The sequence below is a fragment of the Tachysurus vachellii genome, chromosome 5, assembly GCF_030014155.1.
Source record: "Tachysurus vachellii isolate PV-2020 chromosome 5, HZAU_Pvac_v1, whole genome shotgun sequence".
Classification (NCBI taxonomy): domain Eukaryota; kingdom Metazoa; phylum Chordata; class Actinopteri; order Siluriformes; family Bagridae; genus Tachysurus; species Tachysurus vachellii.
Genome location: NC_083464.1, coordinates 32,239,728 through 32,259,030, shown reverse-complemented (window position 1 = coordinate 32,259,030; position 19,303 = coordinate 32,239,728). Strand labels below are relative to the sequence as shown.

Genomic DNA, 19,303 nt, shown 5'->3' with positions numbered 1-19,303 from the left:
AGGACCAATGAAAACAAATTCACATTTCTTAAAGTCTGCCAAATGCTGTAAATGTAAAAAATGTCCAAATTGGGCTTAATTAGTCATTTTCTCTCCTCTGTGTCATGTGACTCGTTAGTGTTACAAGGTCTCAGGTGTGAACGGGGAGCAGGTGTGTTAAATTTGGTGTTATCGCTCTCACTCTCATACTGCTCACTGGAAGTTCAACATGGCACCTCATGGCAAAGAACTTTCTGAGGATCTGTAAAAAAGATTTCTTGCTCTACATAAAGATGATGAGGCTATAAGAAGATCCCTGAAACTGAGCTGCAGCACAGTAGCCAAGACCATACGGCGGTTTAACAGGACCGGCATGTAGCGTGTCTTAGATTTTGACTTAGTGTTCCCAAAAAAAAAACCCCTGACCTCATGGTCTTTGTATGAATAACGCACAGTGCTATGGCCTGTTCATCAGCGTCTCATAAAGTCATTACAGTCATGACATGCTTCTGAGGTCGCGTTTCTTTTCCCCGAAAGCTCCCACGGCCACCTGCGCCCCGCGTAATGGTGCCTCGGAGGCGCTGTACGTCTTATTTCTACACATAATGACCTGTCAGCTTCGATTTCGCAAAGGTATTATGCTCCATCTTGGCAGGCTTTTCAGGCTTGAGGCCTCCAGACAGCTCTCAAATTTTCCTTCTTGACTTGGGACCCTCGTCTCATCGAGCTCCATCGTAAGACGCAGACATGCATGCGTGCTAGCACATTTGCAAGCTGTTCAACCTCTTTAGAGATGCTTTAGATTTAGACACAAAAATGAGGCTTCATGTTTGAATTACAATAGCAGTAATGTGGGTAATGATAATAGACAATCTACTAGGAGATGGGCAATTTATCGCTATTAGGATACAATGTGATCATCCAAAACCCTTGACATGGTGAAATGTTGACTTCAGGCTTCCCTGAACCGCTTCATCTCAATCAGAAGTATACTGTAATGTTTAAGTGTCTACTAACCAAAAGAAATAGTTTTCATTCTAGTTTTCCATCTACCTCAAAATAAATATATAGCCCAATCTACGTGGAAACTTTTTAAGTAGTCTTAGTGGTCAACTGATCAGAAACTCACAACCATCAAATCGCAGAACCACCTAAATGCCACTGCAACAATTCTCATCAATCAGTGTTGGTTAGTTTTGTTCATTTTCCTCTCATCTTCAGCTATTTCCAGAATTCAGCTTCAGCTAATTTGTTACACAAGGGTTAACCTGAAAAAAAAAAAAACAGATAACACTAGACAGATATTTGTTATTTTTTTTTACTTTTCCTGCTGTGGGTCATGGTGGTTCGGAAGCAGAGTCCAGCTGCTCCTGAGGGACCCCCAAATGTTCCCAAGCCAACTTTGAGATAAATGCCCTCTCCAGTGGGTCCTGGGACTTCTGTGGGGTTTCAGGGGTTTTCATACAACCCTATCATGTGGCTAACCTGGAAAAGAGTGCTCATAAAAACCCTGTGGAGTTTACTCATTTCCTCCACTTTATTATTTCAGTCACTACTCACAGCTCTTGGCCGTAAGTGAGAACAGGGACGTCGAACCAGGAAATGGAAAGATTCTTCTAAACACTGAGCTCCTGCTTCTCCATCACACACTTGTACAGCAACTGTAACACGGCTGCCTCTGAATTGAGCTGTTTGTCAGAAGAACTCATGGTACATGGGATTCTCAAGGTTCCAGAAGATTCTCGGGGTTGAGATGAAAGACCTTGAGCATCCCACTACTGAAGTGTTGATCTAGTAGGTTCTGCACTTGCAGAATCAGGTGCAGTTCCATTCAGGAAGCTGGCTCTTGGTGTGTGACAACAGTCTTAGACTGACTAGTTCCTTATGATATAAGAAGTTCATTTTTTTTAAAAAAGAAAATTTAAGAAGTACTGATCAATACTTCAGTAGCATGTAAGAATTTACTTGCCAGATTCGACGGTTTAAGACCAGGAACTGTCAAGAAACCATGTTGAGTCGATCAGCAAGGGCTTCGTCCCTCTTCTGAGCTCGTATCACATTAAATGCTTCTGCCAATGGAACAAATGAACAAATGTTGGCTATATAGACCAAAAACACAATTATACATCCTGACAAAATAAAAACAAACTAATCACGTCATTTCTCCAGCACTTTTCCGAACATCTTAAGGTTTAGTTGTGCAGTTTTCTCTTATCTTTTCAGCATTTTCTACTTTAAAGTAAAAGAGTACACCGTCACCTCATCCAAATTCACAGTCAGCCTTTCTTACTGCTTTAATAGAGAAAGAAATTGAAACAATATTTTATTAAAGATAAAAAACAACAAAAAAAAAGGAGTTGGTCGAGTCAAAGAATAGAAAAAAAGTCCTTTTATGCCTGAAATTATGAAAATGAGAGCTCTTTTCAGTTCGACTACGTCGCAAAAGGGAAGATAATAACATCTCAGGATGTGGACTCGAAAATATAATGCTCAGTCCACCGTATTGTGTGATTCTTAGGTAAGACTCCATTCTTAAAGAGTTTCGAGGACTAAAAGCAGAACATTACAGCTAAGAGGATCTAACAGCTATTCAGTGGATATGAATGAGGCTGGAGGCAGAAAAAAAAATCTGAACATACAGTAGAAATGATTAGAGAATATTCTGGAACATGTTATTTAATGGCACACAAGCCTTTCGACAACCCTTCATAACACCTCTATAAGCATGTAGGCAACGGAAGAGGACTTGCAAATGGTAAATGTCAAAACTTTAAGGTTCTATAGATAGCTCCAACATGATTGTGTAAGAGAAAAGATGACTGTGTTCAATAACCTTGAAAATATTGAGAAATCTAACGAATGAAATATTTCTCATCAAAATCTCAAAATTACGTGGCAGTTTGTGTGTTTTTTTGTAATCTATGTTTTTAGCATAAAACACCGTGTACAAGGAGGCCGGAAGGTATTTTACTGGAATCTGAGGCATAAAAGTGACAGTCGCTGTTATGTTACTGCAGTTCAGTTCTTCAATCAGAAAGTGTTGATAGATTTTCCATAAAAGCACTGATTTAAATGTTTATCACTGTGATACAAACGATCTACACGGATCAGCCGTAACATTAAAACCACCTTGAGCAGCTCCGATCTCTGATGGTGTGCCATGGGATCTGGAACCAAGACCTCAGCACTCTCACTCACTCATCTTCTACCACTTATCCAAACTAGCTCTTATACTACTATCTCAGGCGTCATTGGGCATCAAGGCAGGATACACCCTGGACGGAGTGCCAACCCATCACAGGGCACACACACACACTCTCATTCACTCACACAATCACACACTATGGACAATTTTCCAGACATGCCAATCAAACTACCATGCATGTCTTTGGACCGGGGGAGGAAACCGGAGTACCCGGAGGAAACCCCCGAGGCACGGGGAGAACATGCAAACTCCACACACACAAGGTGGAGGCGGAAATCGAACCCCCAACCTTGGAGGTGTGAGGCCAACGTGCTAACCAGATGGAAAAATGATCATCCACATTCAATTTCCCTGTCAGTGCTACCTGTCTCACAGCAGCCTGAGGGACGGGAGATCATCTCCCTGTCACCACACACACACACACACACACACACACACACACACAATCCAATGAGCCTTAAGCTAAATGTGAAGAATTAATTAATTAATTAATTAATTAATTAATTAATAAGAATGTGCTATTTGGATATTTTGTGCTATCTTCTTATTTAAAAAAAGGGTGATCTATTAGTTAGACCATTATAGATAATCATAACACTGCATTTTGAAATGTTTTGTTCCTTATCCACAGCAATTTCCCAACTATTTTGTATTTTTAGCATTAATCAATAAAATAGCATTTCATGTTTATATATGAATATATATATATATATATCATTGAAGAAAAAAACCAGCTCCTGTTACCAGAAATTATGGAAGCTATGAGCTCTTATGAGCACCCGTTCGCATGACAGCCATTCAAAGCCGTCCATCCTGAAGATTTTTCCATGTTGAAAACCATTAACTCTGACTGTTTAAAGCTCTGACACTGGGGACTCCTTCCATGAAAAGTGTAGAAACAGAAAACATCAGCAAATAAACAATTACACACAATTTATGTGAAGAGCTGGAACACAAGTCCCTGTGGACGTCATTAATGTAGAAATCATAATGTATAAGAACGTGAGCATTAATATAAACCTTGCAGCAGGACGATTAATCGTCATCTTCCACCAACCAATCACCAGCTCTGGAGTATAATACATAATAGTGCTTCATAAACAGAATTACTCAAAGACCTTCATTATGTTGAATGTAGTAGTTGGGCCAAAAAAATATAATTTGTCCATTGACTTAAAATATGACAAATGAAAGGAATTTAGTTCCAACAGATGCACTTATACCAGCAATATGAATATGTGAGCTTGCTCGTCAGAAAGTGTGTCTTTCTTCTGGATCTATTTTAGTTCACAAATATATTTGTTCACGTGCTGTCTGAAATGTCAGTGACTCAGTATCAGTGTTTTGTGATTAATGCTTACATGAATAGCTCAGGTGGATATTCAAGGTAACAACACTGTTATAGTCATTTCAATGAACGATAAATCAGCTGTGTCACAATCAGCTCTCAAGTGCACTAGTCAGGGAGTCGGCCATTTTATTGGCTTTCTCTCTTAATTGCAATATCCTTCCAGTGCTGAGGTCTGGGGCACGGTGGCTTAGTGGTTAGCACGTTCGTCTCACACCTCCAGGGTTGGGGGTTCAATTCCTCGATTGCTAACTACTAAGCCCCCGTGTCCCCCTATATAAAAACATGAAATGCTATTTTATTGATTAATGCTAAAAATACAAAATAGTTTGAATTAATTAATTAATTCTTCCACATTTAGCTTAAGGCCCATTGGATTGTTTATTATTTTTTGATTATTTTTCCATCTCAAGATTTCTTCAGGGGTCACGGTGGCTTAGTAGTTAGCACGTTCGCCTCACACCTCCAGGGTTGGGGGTTCGATTCCCGTCTCCGCCTTGTGTGTGTGGAGTTTGCATGTTCTCCCCGTGCCTCGTGGGTTTCCTCCGGGTACTCCGGTTTCCTCCCCCGGTCCAAAGACATGCATGGTAGGTTGATTGGCATCTCTGGAAAATTGTCTGTAGTGTGTGATTGCGTGTGTATGAGAGTGTGTGTGTGCCCTGTGATGGGTTGGCACTCCGTCCAGGGTGTATCCTGCCTTGATGCCCGATGATGCCTGAGATAGGCACAGGCTCCCCGTGACCCGAGGTAGTTCGGATAAGCGGTAGAAGATGAATGAATGAAGATTTCTTCAACACATTTCTTCACATGTCACATGGAGAGTGGCTCTAGAGAAAAGTGGAAGGGATTTAAAATGGCTTAATTGCCTCTTTTCATCACTAAATGTGACCTTTCCGACAGTTTTGTGTTCTATGGTGTATTTAGACTAATCAATACAACAGATTCAAAATGAACACAAATAATCAATTAAACAAACCTTTAATAGAATTTTCTGTTCATGGAACTTCAGTAAATTGATGGATCTACTTGCTGCACCACTTTGCCAACACAATTTACTAAATGATCTATATACTGTGTGTACGTACTGTATACAGTCGGGTCCAGGCCCATGTTAAAACATTGGAATATTCTTTAATTTTTCATTTAAAATTGTAAACAAACAGAAAGTTTTTATATTTATATAAAGATATTTCAAGGTTTCCCTATTTAACTGTAAGCAAACTTGTGATGTTGAGAATGTTAACTGCTTTGTACAAAAGGTCAGATTTTTCTGGTGCCTAATATCGTCTACAGAAGCACGAGCTCAGAAGACACGCCACTGAATCTCATCGAAAATGGATCTAAAAAAACTTGTGGAGTTCACGCCAGCTCGATTACACTCTGTTATTAAAGCAAAAAATACCAAGTACCAAGTGTGGTTTTAAATTCAGTACAGATTACAATTAAGTTCATTAACATATCATCTTTGGTTCAAGTGAAACAGTGAGGAAACCTGCAGAAGGTGATTCTTCTTCTTTTGTGTTCACTATCTCAGACTATGTGTTTTGGCTCATTTTTGGCAGTATATTTTTAGCTTCTGATGCCTCAGACTCTGTTGTTCATGGCACAATTCCTTAAGAACTCCAACTCCTGCTGTCTGTTGATCTTTGTTCCATACCAGGTCCTCATGCACTTATTTACTTGGAGTGTCATTCTGGTATAAAACCACTATCTGAATGAAAAAAGCACCCACAAACAAACCATACGAAGGTACTGAGGTAGTCTACGTATTGTCCTGAGTGTGGGACCATTCTGAGTGTGTGTGGGTGTGGGGGGGCTTTTAGGGTTGTTTGAGGTCATTTGGAGTCTTCACATTGTATTGGCCCAAGTTTGCTTTAAGTTCTCAAATGAAGTTCTGAAACTGTGAAATTCAATATTACAAAGATTCTATTTTCTGTCAAATTGTTGTCAGTAATTTACTTTGAGGAACTTGAGTCTAAATCTTTGTGGTCCACTGAACTGTAGGATGACTGAGCGAGTGTAAGTTGTTCTGACTCTATGTAAAAAATAAAGACTCAATAATGTTCTCAGGAACATAGCACAAAAAGTGATTTGTGTTTTGTGATGTGATGTTTTGTGATTGCGACCAACCTGTCGATCATCTCTGAATAGCTCTAACTTACTCAGGAAAGCATGAGAACTGCCAGAATGAGATCACACACTGGAAGCTTTAAATTCAGGTCAAGGAGATGGGATTTTATATCCACCAAAAATAGAGCCTTTGCTGAGCCACCAGACATTGTTGTTTTGGGGCAAGTCATGAAATGCTGCATGCTATCAGAACCCCGTCTTCTTGCATTTTGCTGTTAAAATGCAAAGCTCTTATTGAAGAAGTGCAATGTTTGTTTCATTTTTTATACATTTAATTAATTGATTATTTTTTTTGGAATCTCACCTCACCCCCTTGCAGCACTATCCAGACCCACCACCACAATTTGTATACTTCTGACCTAAACAGCTAACAAGCCACTGTGTGATATTGTGTGGGTAAATGAGAGGGCAGTAAAATTAATTTTATATTTATATTAATAAACCAGGTACATGCAGCATCTGTGTGTTGTACTGTTGTACTTATAAACTGTACTGAGAAGGGGAAAGTTCTGTCAATGGAGGTGACACTGGTTGATGACTAGAGCTGAGTCAGTACACAATGCAGGCTCAGGGCTTGTTGGGTCACCAACACTAAACTTAACTCCTCTGCCCTGAACCTTAACCCTAAATCCTAAACTTAATCCCTAACTCCAGCCCCTAACCCAGACTCTTCCCAAAGACCCTAACTGTCTAACCTCCAAGCCATCATTTCCGTTGCTCCTTTTGAAATTAATTGTGTTTATATTCATTTCCTTAAAATCTAAAGAGCAAATGTTTTCAGTTTTGATTTAAAACAGGGAGGTTTTAATGATGATTGTAACTCATAATTTGTGCCTCTTGCATTTCCTCATTACTTTGTTTTTATTCAATATTATTATTATTTTAAATTAGGAAGACATTTTTATTTTATATTTTATTTACATTTACAGCAATTAGAAGACGTCCTTATCCAGACTTACATTTTATTTCAATTTGTACAACTGCGGGTTAAGGGCCTTGCTGAGGGGCCCAGCAGCAGCTTGGTGGACCTGGGATTCAAACTCATGACCTTATGATCAGTAATCAGACACCTTAACCACCATGCAACATCCCACACATTTATCAGTTGCCACAAATGACATTAGAAAGTAAAAATATGACAATAGTCAAATGTATCTAGTATTTCCTATTAAGAGCAATAAAAAATACAAATTAATTCTTGAACATTATTAAAGATGTTTCAAGATTTTTTTTTATTCTATTGGTGGACCTTTTGATTTATTTCTAGAATTGCTGTCTGCCAGTTTCAAGCTTGAAATTAGTCCAAATATCTACAAATAAGATTAATAGACTTGCATTTGTTTAATATAAGCTTGTAATGGGAAATGCAAGGTAATATCCGAATACAGTCAAGGTTATCTTTTTGCTAAGATGCCATTCTGAGTGTTCTGAGAATGTAAAAGTTATTGAGAAGCCAATTTAAGCACAGAGCAGTTAAGGTTAATGGTATTGCTCAGGGAACAAACAGTGCCCAAACCGATGAGCTGGGATTTGATCTGGCAACCTTTCCGCTCGCTTCTGAGCCACAGCTGCCTCGGACGCTCCAGACAGTTATTATAAACAGTGTGACTTATATAACAGCATGTTTAGGTCCTCAAGTGCACCATTGACAGATGAAAGAGTTATAATGATTTATGAGTGCAGGCTTCAGAGAAAGTGTTAGCAGAAGTTCTTTCTGCTCACATTCCATAATCACTAACCTAGATCTGTCACTGCGTACTGGATAATTATAGCCGAGTCCCTAAATCATCCACCAAAGCCTTGTGGGTAATGTGGGAGTACTCGTAATGGCATCCCACAGTTTAACTGCAACATAAAAAAATCTAAAAATTGTTATTTTGAATAGAAAGCAAACATGAATTGAAAAATTGAATTCAGATTTGAATTTTACAAAGAAAAGAAAATTGAAGCATTATAATTGGTAAAGTACAACATGAAATACTACACAAACAAACCTAATAAACACTGGGCATATATTCATGTGTTTGTACACACACATCAAGCAGAATGTGTATAAATAAATAAACAGAAACAATTATTGAGTTTTATCGAGATTATCAAAGCCTGATTTATAAATTTAAATCTTAAATCATATTATATTGTTCTATATACTGTATTCATCATGAGAGCCACCATCATGTCTGATATCATAAAAGCTTATCGCCACATGCTAACGTTTACAGCAGAAACAAATTGGTGGTTTGTTTTTTTCACCTCACCTTTCTGTTCATCTGCCTATCTCAGGCGTCATCGGGCATCAAGGCAGGATACACCCTGGACGGAGTGTCAACCCATCGCAGGGCACACACACACACACACACTCTCATTCACTCACATAATCACACACTATGGACAATTTGCCAATCAACCTACCATGCATGTCTTTGGACCGGGGGAGGAAACCGGAGTACCCGGAGGAAACCCCCGAGTCACGGGGAGAACATGCAAACTCCACACACACAAGGCGGAGGCGGGAATCGAACCCCCAACCCTGGAGGTGTGAGGCGAACGTGCTAACCACTAAGACACCGTGACCCCCAGCTGTTGACTTACTTTAGTAAATAATTTCAGTTCTAAACCAAAGCAGGTGACGAGGATTTAACAACAACGTCTTCAGAAATATCCTTGCTTTGGAAAGAAAATTCAAAAAACATTATATTACATAAGATTCTCGACATTCTGGGTTTTATTTCAATAACCTGCTGAAATCTGAAATCATATAATAACTAACTGAAAACAGTAAACATTCAATTTCAACAAATTTCTCATCAACTACACACCTGGGAAACTCAGAGCCTGAAGACAATCCCAGTCTTAATTACTACTCTGTTGTGGCTTTTACGTGCCTTCGACTCTTAAACACGATCTTTCTCACATGACTTGAACACAGCATAAGCCATCATGTGCTAACATAATTACGCCCTTGTGCAGTTATGTTATCACAGCTGAAAATCATTGTGCTGTTTAATGAAGCAGTAAAACCTGGCCGTCTTTAGGCTCCTTCAGTATCTGGAGCATCAGCTGCTTGTGATCGTTTATAGTTTAAGTAAAAGACCCATCACATGACCTCAGCTAGTTTTATTAGATAGTAACTAAAGTACGTCATTGTCATCTTCAACACAATACAGGATGTGGGCTTCTCTGCAGACTGGTTAAAAAAAAAGGGTTAAAATGGGGGAAAAAACAGACATAGACAGCTGATGGAATGAGTCTAAATCCAGGAAATAAGGTCACATTTTTGTCCTTCTGGTGGTAGTCATTGGGTCTTTGGTTAAGAAGAAGGAGACGCCTGTATTTTGTCACATCTATATTACAGCACAGTGAAACTCTTTCTTCACATACTCTTTCTTAAGAGGAGATCTGAACTCCATGTGATCCTTACACCAATACAGCATTTGTCTGACTGTATGTTTATAATCACACCCTCTAGTGTCACCCATATGAGGATGAGGTTCCCCTTTGAGTCTGGTTCCTCTCAAGGTTTCTTCCTTACCAATTTACTGTAAGGGAGTTTTTCCTCCCCACAGTCACCTGAGTCACCTCCGACTTGCTCATTGGGGATAAATACATATACATACATACATACATACATACATTTACATAGGCTACCACATCCCCTACCACATACATATCTCGTATCAAGATATGAACTATATACATATATCTTGAATTTTTATTATATTAATTCTTTATATTACTCCTTATGTTTATCTTCTGCTCTATGTTTATGTTCTGTAAAGCTGCTTTGAGACAATGTCCATTGTAAAAAGCGCCATACACATAAACTTGAATTGAATTGAATTGAATTGAATATACAGCACCACTGGAGCACTGAGGGTTAAGGGCCTCCCTAAGGGCCCAACAGTGACAGCTTGGCAGTGATGGGGATTGAACCCTGATCCTCTGATCAACAACCCAGAGCTTTTACTTCTTGAGCTAGAATTGAATAAAACATCTAAATAATGTCAAATACCTAAAAAACAAAATCTGTGGTTAACATGAGCTCAAGATATTTTCATGTTTTATTCTACGATATAAATGACATCAGTAATACAGAGTTACATCTACAGCCTCGTTGTGTTTATATGAATAACACACTCGCAAATATTTATTCGCTCATATTCATCCAATACATTTATTTAAATAAAGAGACTAACTTTATCTTTTTACTTCTGGACTTTGCATTTAGGCCTCAAAACGTTTATTGTGATGAACAGAACCTGTGACATCATAAACCTTTATTGGTCACAGAGCTTACACATCATCACGGCAGCACTCTGTTGAATGGAGTCTGACTGAGAAAAGATTTTGTGAGGTGCAGAACGAATGATAGGTTTCTGGTGAACGTCTTGTCACCATGTGTCTTGGGCACAGAAGGCTATCAGTCCGTTTTGTTCTGCTCTGTGAATGGGACTTGATTGGAGCCAATTTCATCCTTTAACAAGACAATGACTCGAGGCACTGCTCCAAATTATTCCACACCTATTTAGGGAAGAAGCAGTCAGCTGGAATTCTATCTGTAATGGGTTGGCCAGCACAATCACCTGAGACTACTGAGGTGTTTGAGGAGCAGCCTGAGCAGTACGAATGAATCTGCCTCTCCTGGCAATCGAAGGTCATAACTGCTGAAAATGAAGGATTCTTTTTATGAAAGTTTCTATTTTAAATGGAAAACAACTCCAATTTGTTTCCAACCACAATGTCCTGAAACTATTTTCTGATATCTCGCACATTTCACCAATAACAATATGAGGTTTCATGTAAAATGTGACCTTTTCCGAGTGATTCCACAGAATTTCTTCTCTAGACTGAGAAGGTGCTGATTTAAATGTAAAGTAATCCTGAATCCTTGTTTTAAAACATGACACAATGAAAACCCCAATCCAGGCCTTTAATCTGTTCTTAATGTAAGTAATAAATGGCCTTCAGTTGAATATACAGAAGCTGTAATTAATTTAAAGTGTGCGGTAAATTGCTTTAATACAAAGCCATGGCACTTTCTGCTCCGTGATTCGTGACCAAACTCATCAGGAACCTTAATTAATCTTGAATTTATGACGGAGGTCAATATTCGTTGGAAGGTTAATTAAAAAGGAAAGCAAACAGAATTCCTGAGCGAGATCGCTTGTAATGAGGTAAAAATAGAGGCGAGGCGATGGTGCGGTCTCTAAACGTCTGTCTCGTGCCCTCCAAGTCGATGATTAACTTTGCTGAAGCGTGCCAAACACAGACAGGTACTTCCTTCCCATCAGACATGTTTGTTTTCCCAGGAAGTTAATGTGCACTTTACAGAGTCGCCGAGCGAATATTAAACCCAATTGACTCCAGCTTTGTTTCTCGACACCATAGAAGTGGGCCGGTATTAAACATCGCCATCTGCTCCAGAGATGTCACTTATATCATTTGAACGAGTTTCTCATAAGTGTATTTTCAAATACAAGTTAATGCTTGAAAAGAGAAAGGTAAATACAGTACACAGTGCTTTAGAGAGAGGTGTGAGTTATGAGACTTTTACTGAACACGTTTTACATTAAAGCTTAATGTTGTCATGGAAATCCTTATTAAAAATCCATAAATGAGGCTTAAGCACTGTGTTTTTACAGTATATTTTTACAGTATCACCAGAGCAAAAAATTCTCCTTTTTGATTGATCAAAAGGTGATAGTCATACAGACTACATTACCCATCAGCCCCAGCATGTAAAACACCATAATTGCCCTCAGCTGTGTCCAGTTTTGCCCTGATGAGTTTTTTAACTTCCTCTGTTTGACTGTGTCTTTTTTAAGCTGCATGTTCCTAGTCTACATGTTTTGCTGTTTGCTTTTAATCATTAATGAAAGTCGTCTATTGCGTTTGCTGCCTGTTCCGTTACCTGACACACAAGTTTACATGAATGTATTCAGTCTTGTACAAAGAAAATTTAAAATCGTTCATATAGAGACATTTTCTGGGTATTTCTTAAATCTAAGAAGGCAAAGATTCTTATTCTTATTCACTTGGAAGACTTGGTAGATCTTTCCAGGTTACTTTGGAAGAACAAAGTGGGAAGGAAAGGACGTAGAACGCACCTTTGCAGGAATTTACCATCCCAGTACATAAATAATTGTGGCCACAGTTTAACGTTACCTCCTGATGGAAGCTAGCGGAGTTTCATTAAAAAGCTTAATTATAAAGTTAAGTTTCCGTTATCAGAAATGATTCCAACTCTTTGCCATATTGGATTTGCTGGAGTATTGAACTTGTCACCATCCCAGTGTTCTGGCTGAAATTATCTGTCCTCACAGCTATTCTCAGACTATGTTTAACTTTCGTAGCTTTTGTCCTGACATCCAGGAGAGTGTGTTAATCCTTTAAAACCTACCTGTGACAAGTTCACTGAGCCACTTCTAGGCTCGGGATTCCTGAATGCGGCTGTATATGACTCTACAGAGGGTGAAGGCTGTTGGGAGAATGAATGGGGAAATGAAGTCTGATGTCATCCACTAGGCTGGTATTGTTGTGCTCCTGCTGCGCACACAATCAAAGTCCATTGTCATCGGCTGGGTGAAAGGCAGTAAATCTGGGGGTCCTGATAGTGTATGTGTCCATATTAACGTTACACGTGGCAGCCGACGTGAGAGATTCGAACCTGTGAGACTGGAACAATATGAAAGTAACAATATATATATTATATATATATAAAGTTGCCAGAGAATTTTAAAACAATGAATGAAGGGATGAATGGAAAGTAACAATACCATTGCTTGATCTGAGTAAGTACCATCAGTAAGGTAGCTGCTCTACAGTTATATGCAAAGGCTTGTATACCATCACAGTTTTCCAAAGGAGTTCACATTAGAATATACTCATTAATTCTCCCTGGAGAAGTCTGCAGTTTGCACTCAAACAATGTGTATTATTCTGCTGCTTTAAAAATGTCCTTATGTTTTTTGTTGAAAATCTACTTAAATTGGTGAAATTTCAAGCTCAGGTTTCTTCTTTTAAACTACCAAGTTTCTTAAAGGTGGGGTCTCCGATTTTTGAGAAAGTTCTCAGAAAACTGAGTCGGGCCGAATAATAAACAAATCAAAACAAAATTCAAAACTAACGTGTAGCCAATGAGCAGAAAGGGGCGTGTCTTGTCAATATGGGCGGAGAGAGTGTTCAGTGCGCATGTGTGACATTATCAGAAAGCGGTTTTAACATTGACATGGAGGATAAAAACAAAGAAAGAAAGAGAAGAAAGACTTACGATAGGGTAAGAAGTAGGACGTGTTAATATAGGATCAGCTTTCCAGCGCTGGAGAGAACTGAAGGAGCAGGAAGTTGGTCACATATTCACAGATTGGAGTTTCCTGAGTCAATAACTCCTGAGCTAAACACTGTTACTACACAAATAACACCTCTTTTCTATCGTAGTAATGTAGAGACGCAGCTACAACCGTGTTTTGTGTAGTAACAGTGTTTAGCTCAGGAGTTATTGACTCGGGAAACTCCAATCTGTGAATATGTGACCAACTTTACTTAAGACGCCGAGGCGCTTTTTTCCTTCTCGATAGGTGAGTAACGTTGGTTTTGTTTTGTTACACAGAACTAATATATGTCTTTGTCCTTTACATGATTATGCTTGTGTGTCATTTTTGCATGTTTGTTTATCTACAATCGTATTGTTCTTCACTTCAGCTATGATAAAGACACGTTTCTTTCCAGTAGTTGCCTGGGTTACGTATGTATGTGTGGGCGGAGCTATCGATACAGGGGTGGGACCCATTTGGGTTAGGGGCGTGTTTGTTTTGGTGATTTTATATGTCAACATTGGCTTTCAAACAACGGAGACCTCACCTTTAACCAAGTGAAGAAACATATATTATAAAATTCCATAATGACTGTACCAGGGCTCTCAAGTATCACACATTAACGTGACAGTCCCTCATGTGGGTCTTTAGTCACACTCTCCTGCCACACATTGTATTTCTCACGCAGAGAAACTGACTATTTATCATATATTTAATAAGCCGCAGCGCCCAAAACGTATCAGTCCGCACCGCTGTCTCTATGGAACCGGGCAGGAACCAAGCGCGTCTCCTCTGGAGCTCTTAGTCGAGCCTGACACTTATCAGCCAATCAAAAAAGAGGCTACACAACAGCCAATCAGAAAATAGCACTATTGTATCTGGGTAAGATTTAACGCAACAACCAATGAAAAAAAAAGTACGGGGCAACCCCATTGTTGTGTTTGGGTGGGGGGGGGCAAGTAGGGGGCAACCCCATTGTTGCGTTTGGGTGGGGGGTTGGAGATGTCACTCTTGCCTGTCTTCAAAACTTGCGAGCAGTACTCATGTCACCTGACGAGTCTTCGGCTCAAACCTGTTTTTGAAACAATTGCGATTGGAAAATCACAAAATTCCAAGGCGACTTTCCTCCAGGCTCCAGGTAATGACACAATGTTAATTACATACTAACAAGAAACAAATGTAGACAACTAATAAATATTTAATAAGAATAACATACAGGCACCAAATTGTCCATTTTTGAGCAATACTTTTATTTTTTTTTAAATAAAAAGTCAGATTTCATAGCACGTAAATTCCCAACGAATCCCCTTAAATCGTTTAAAAATTGAACAAACTTCGGAACTTTTTTCCAAATGTGCAAAAAGAAAATTGAGATATTAACACATTAATACGGCACTATGGACATATGCAGTATGAATGAGGTTATGATCTATACTTACAGTGTTCCATGAGAGGAAACGACTAATGAGTCATCAGCTTCTCCTTCAAGCTGAGGGTGTGTTTTCTTTTTAGCAGAGCACATCACATTAAAAGTGTGATACACTTCCCTACGTCTTACACACACACACACACACACTACAATGTCATGACCACAATTTTGCATCTTATGGCTCATGTTTACCTGCTGATGCTAGATTAAGTGCTATTCTATAAGCTGCTGAGGTAAAAAGGTTAGCGTAGGTTGTGTAACCCGACTCTGAATAAGTTTCCTACATAAATACTGACTCAGATTACTTCTGTTTCATTGTGATTTTATGTTCATTCACTCATTCATCTTCTACCGCTTATCTGAACTACCTCGGGTCACGGGGAGCCTGTGCCTATCTCAGGCGTCATCGGGCATCAAGGCAGGATACACCCTGGACGGAGTGCCAACCCATCACAGGGCACACACACACACACACACTCATTCACTCACACACTACGGACAATTTTCCAGAGATGCCAATCAACCTACCATGCATGTCTTTGGACCGGGGGAGGAAACCGGAGTACCCAGAGGAAACCCCCGAGGCACGGGGAGAACATGCAAACTCCAAACACACAAGGCGGAGGCGGGAATCGAACCCCCGACCCTGGAGGTGTGAGGCGGACGTGCTAACCACTAACCCACCGTGCCCCCAAAGGTTTCTTAATTTTTTTTTAATATATTTTTTTGCTTGCTTATTTTTTTGTTGCATGGATTGAAGTGTAAATTCCACTCGTACATTCTGCACGAGTAAACAGGAATAAATTTACATGTAATTTACAGCAGTTACAGTATATAAAGCTGTCTTAGTCTGAGGTTATCAGGTTTGCCTCATACCACCAGTGTTGTGGGTTCGATTCCCACATCCGTCTTTCATGTTCTCCTGGTACTTTGGGGTAATAACCTGGTAATTTCCTCAGTGTATTCTGCTTTCTGCCCTCGATCCTACTTCGGGTCATGGGGAGCCTGTGCCTATCTCAGGCGTCATCGGGCATCAAGGCAGGATACACCCTGGACGGAGTGCCAACCCATCACAGGGCACACATGTGATTTTAGGTTTTGTGTTTTATTTACATGTTAAACCCTGTTATACTTTACAGTTAACTGGATGATCTAACATTAACACCCCCCTTGGTGTTGGTTATCTTATTTTTACTTATTTACATCCCTTTAGTTTTGTGGTTGACATTTATTTTGGAATAGAGTTATGTTGCGTGAGGAAGAAGAAACCTTTCACAGGAGGTAAGAAGTCTATACAGTTATAAGCTTGGATACACATCACTGTGGCGTGTTGAGTCTGTGTCCTCTGACCGTGTTAGTTCCATAGATACACTGTGTTTGCCATATATTTAGTAACTCTAACTCTGTTGGTCTAAAAATACATGGCACAGAATGTAGTGCTGTCACACTGCTGCTATTGCATCAGATCCAGATTTTATTGCGAAGCTGGAAATCGAGTTGAAAGGTCAGACTGATGCAGATGAGACACTGAGATGTGAATTGAGGCAAAATCGTAGCGAATCTTTAAACCCTGTCTTGTTTTGGAGATCTTCTATCTCTTTGCGTATCCTGCCATTGTCTTATTCCTTCCTTCAGATAAGGAAGGTATGAGGGGGCAAAACTGATATGATGGGGCAGTTTAACAATAGTGACAGAGATGGTCTCAATGATGTCTGGAGTGCATTAAGAGCCTTTAAAAGCCTTACAATTCCCTCATTTTAAGACATTAATTAGTTCTCAGTGACTGCATTATGCATTAGCAGTGCTATAGTAAGCTCATTCTGTCCCCTCCATCTCTCTCCCTCTCTCTCTCCCTCCGTTAGACTCCCGCTACCCCCTCCCTCATTTCCTTCTTTCCATCTCTCTAGTCCCTCCCTCTTTTTTTCCCCTCTCATATACACACACACTCAGTCTACTCTCCTCACTTTTCTCCTCGTCCAAACATGTTGCCTGAGCGATGCTGCGCGCCAGAGTGGAAAGCTTCCTGCCGGTGTCCGAAGCGCGCGCCAACGCTGCCACCCGGCCACCCGCTCTGAGTCTGAAGGAGCTCGGCAAGGATCAGGAGAAGGACATGAAAGTGAAGCAGGCACCCGACGAGCCAAGGCAGGGCACCGGTTCTATGTGGACGGGGGCCATGCGAGGGAGCAGATACCTGCTGGAGCGTGGCATGCGGGACGGCGCAAACAGCGAAAAAGAGAGCGGCAGGAGGCATAGATCGCCCGACTGGCTTTACGAATCATACTGCCGCATGAGCCAGCAGCACCCGCTTATTGTTTTCCTGCTCCTCATTGTGATGGGTGCCTGCTTGGCGCTGCTTGCTGTGTTCTTTGGCTCTGGGTTGGTGAGTGTCAAAAGATCAGGGGGGGTCGAGTAATGTTTTATCATCTACGGCTCTTTTGTTTTCTTTGAGACTGTCTAATTGTCTAAAGTGTCATGCTGTTGTTAAGCACCAACAGGACAGGTTCTCATCGGGACGGTGCCTTTCTTTTTCTCTATTTTGAGTCCTATCTGTTGGGGAGATGGTTGTGAGATCCTGAGGTGGTGTAAGAGCAAAGTGCAAAGTAGAGCGACGTAGACATGAGCTTTGTCACCCCTGTAGTTTACAGCTGATAAACAGGCAGATGGTGGACCTTCAGGTCCCATAGTTAGACAATTAAAGACGAACTCCTAAAAGCTGACACGGCTAATCTTTTGTGATGTTATGGACTGAGGTTAGAACTTCTGTGGAGAAGATAAAAAAGGTAGAACTGTGTGAACTCCAGCAACGTGCCTGTGTTTATTTTATAAATCACTTCCATCTTACTTACAAAGACTGAGATCCATGAAGAGCAAATAAGAATAGAGCCAAAGTGAATGTGAGGAAATCAGACTCAGTCATGATTAATTAAATGACTAGCGCAGAAGCTGTTAACCTGCTGGTGATAAGGCAGCTCCAGCTGATTGGTAAATAAAAAAACTGCTGAGGTTTTGAAGCCTGGGTTTGTCAGGACACGGCCGTATTTATTTGAGCCAATCTTGTGAGCATGTTGTTTACATCAACCAGAACGTAGTTCATTTTATTTTGCTGAAAAAGTTAGAATTTTTTGCTTTAAAATTGTTTTTCTATTTAGTGAGTTTATCTCTTATAAATTCTATCAATGCACAATGCAAACAAACCCAAACCAGAGGCTTATTTCTTGTTTCTGTCTTAAAGCTCAGACGAGTACTTGCTGGAGTACGATGTAGAGCTTCGGGCAACATCCTTTGGAATAGAGGAGCATTCATTTGAGCGGGAAGCAAGAAAACCTCAGAGTCGAAGCAAAATATTGACACACGGCCTTAAACATGGATAAATCTCTGTCGTTCTTGTCCAACTGCCTGACCTATATCTTAACGCTGAAAATGAGCAATGAAACAGAAAACGAGGGTCTCTCTGGTAGTTGCACACATCACATTGAGTGTGTGTGTGTGTGTGTGTGTGTGAGTGTGTGTGTGTGCACGAGTGTGTGTGTGTGTGTGTGTGTAAATCATTATGCAAACTGCAAGACATTTCTTAAGCTGTGTTTTCTGTGATACGAACCTGAAACCTGTCTAACTGTAGCGACGCTCTCTGTAATCCAAGCCGTATGACCACGTACTAATAATTCCTAATGCAGTCTGTGTCATCTGTCAATCCTGTCACTATATTATCTTTATTATTGGCTTTTTATTGTATCTTACAAACACTAGTAGACCCAGTAGCTCTAGTCTTGGTGTTAATAAGAACACATCTATGAACACATATACTGTATGTGTTCCATTTAAAGACACAAACTAATCTGTTTTTCTTATCAGTCGAATGCAAAATTTAATTCAAAATTTAAAGTCAGTGTTAAAAATAT

The 19,303-nt window shown here is 40.0% G+C and overlaps 1 protein-coding gene across 1 annotated transcript in view; it reads left to right on the top strand.

Moving 5' to 3' along the window:
• Positions 1-17,366: 17,366 nt before the first annotated feature.
• The window catches only part of adcy2a (adenylate cyclase 2a), a 109,932-nt gene continuing 107,995 nt past the window's right edge, over positions 17,367-19,303 (top strand). Inside the window, exon 1 of the mRNA XM_060871259.1 lies at positions 17,367-17,784. Within this exon, the coding sequence (XP_060727242.1) occupies positions 17,401-17,784 (384 nt within the window). The 5' untranslated portion in view covers positions 17,367-17,400. The remainder of the gene's footprint in view (positions 17,785-19,303) is intronic.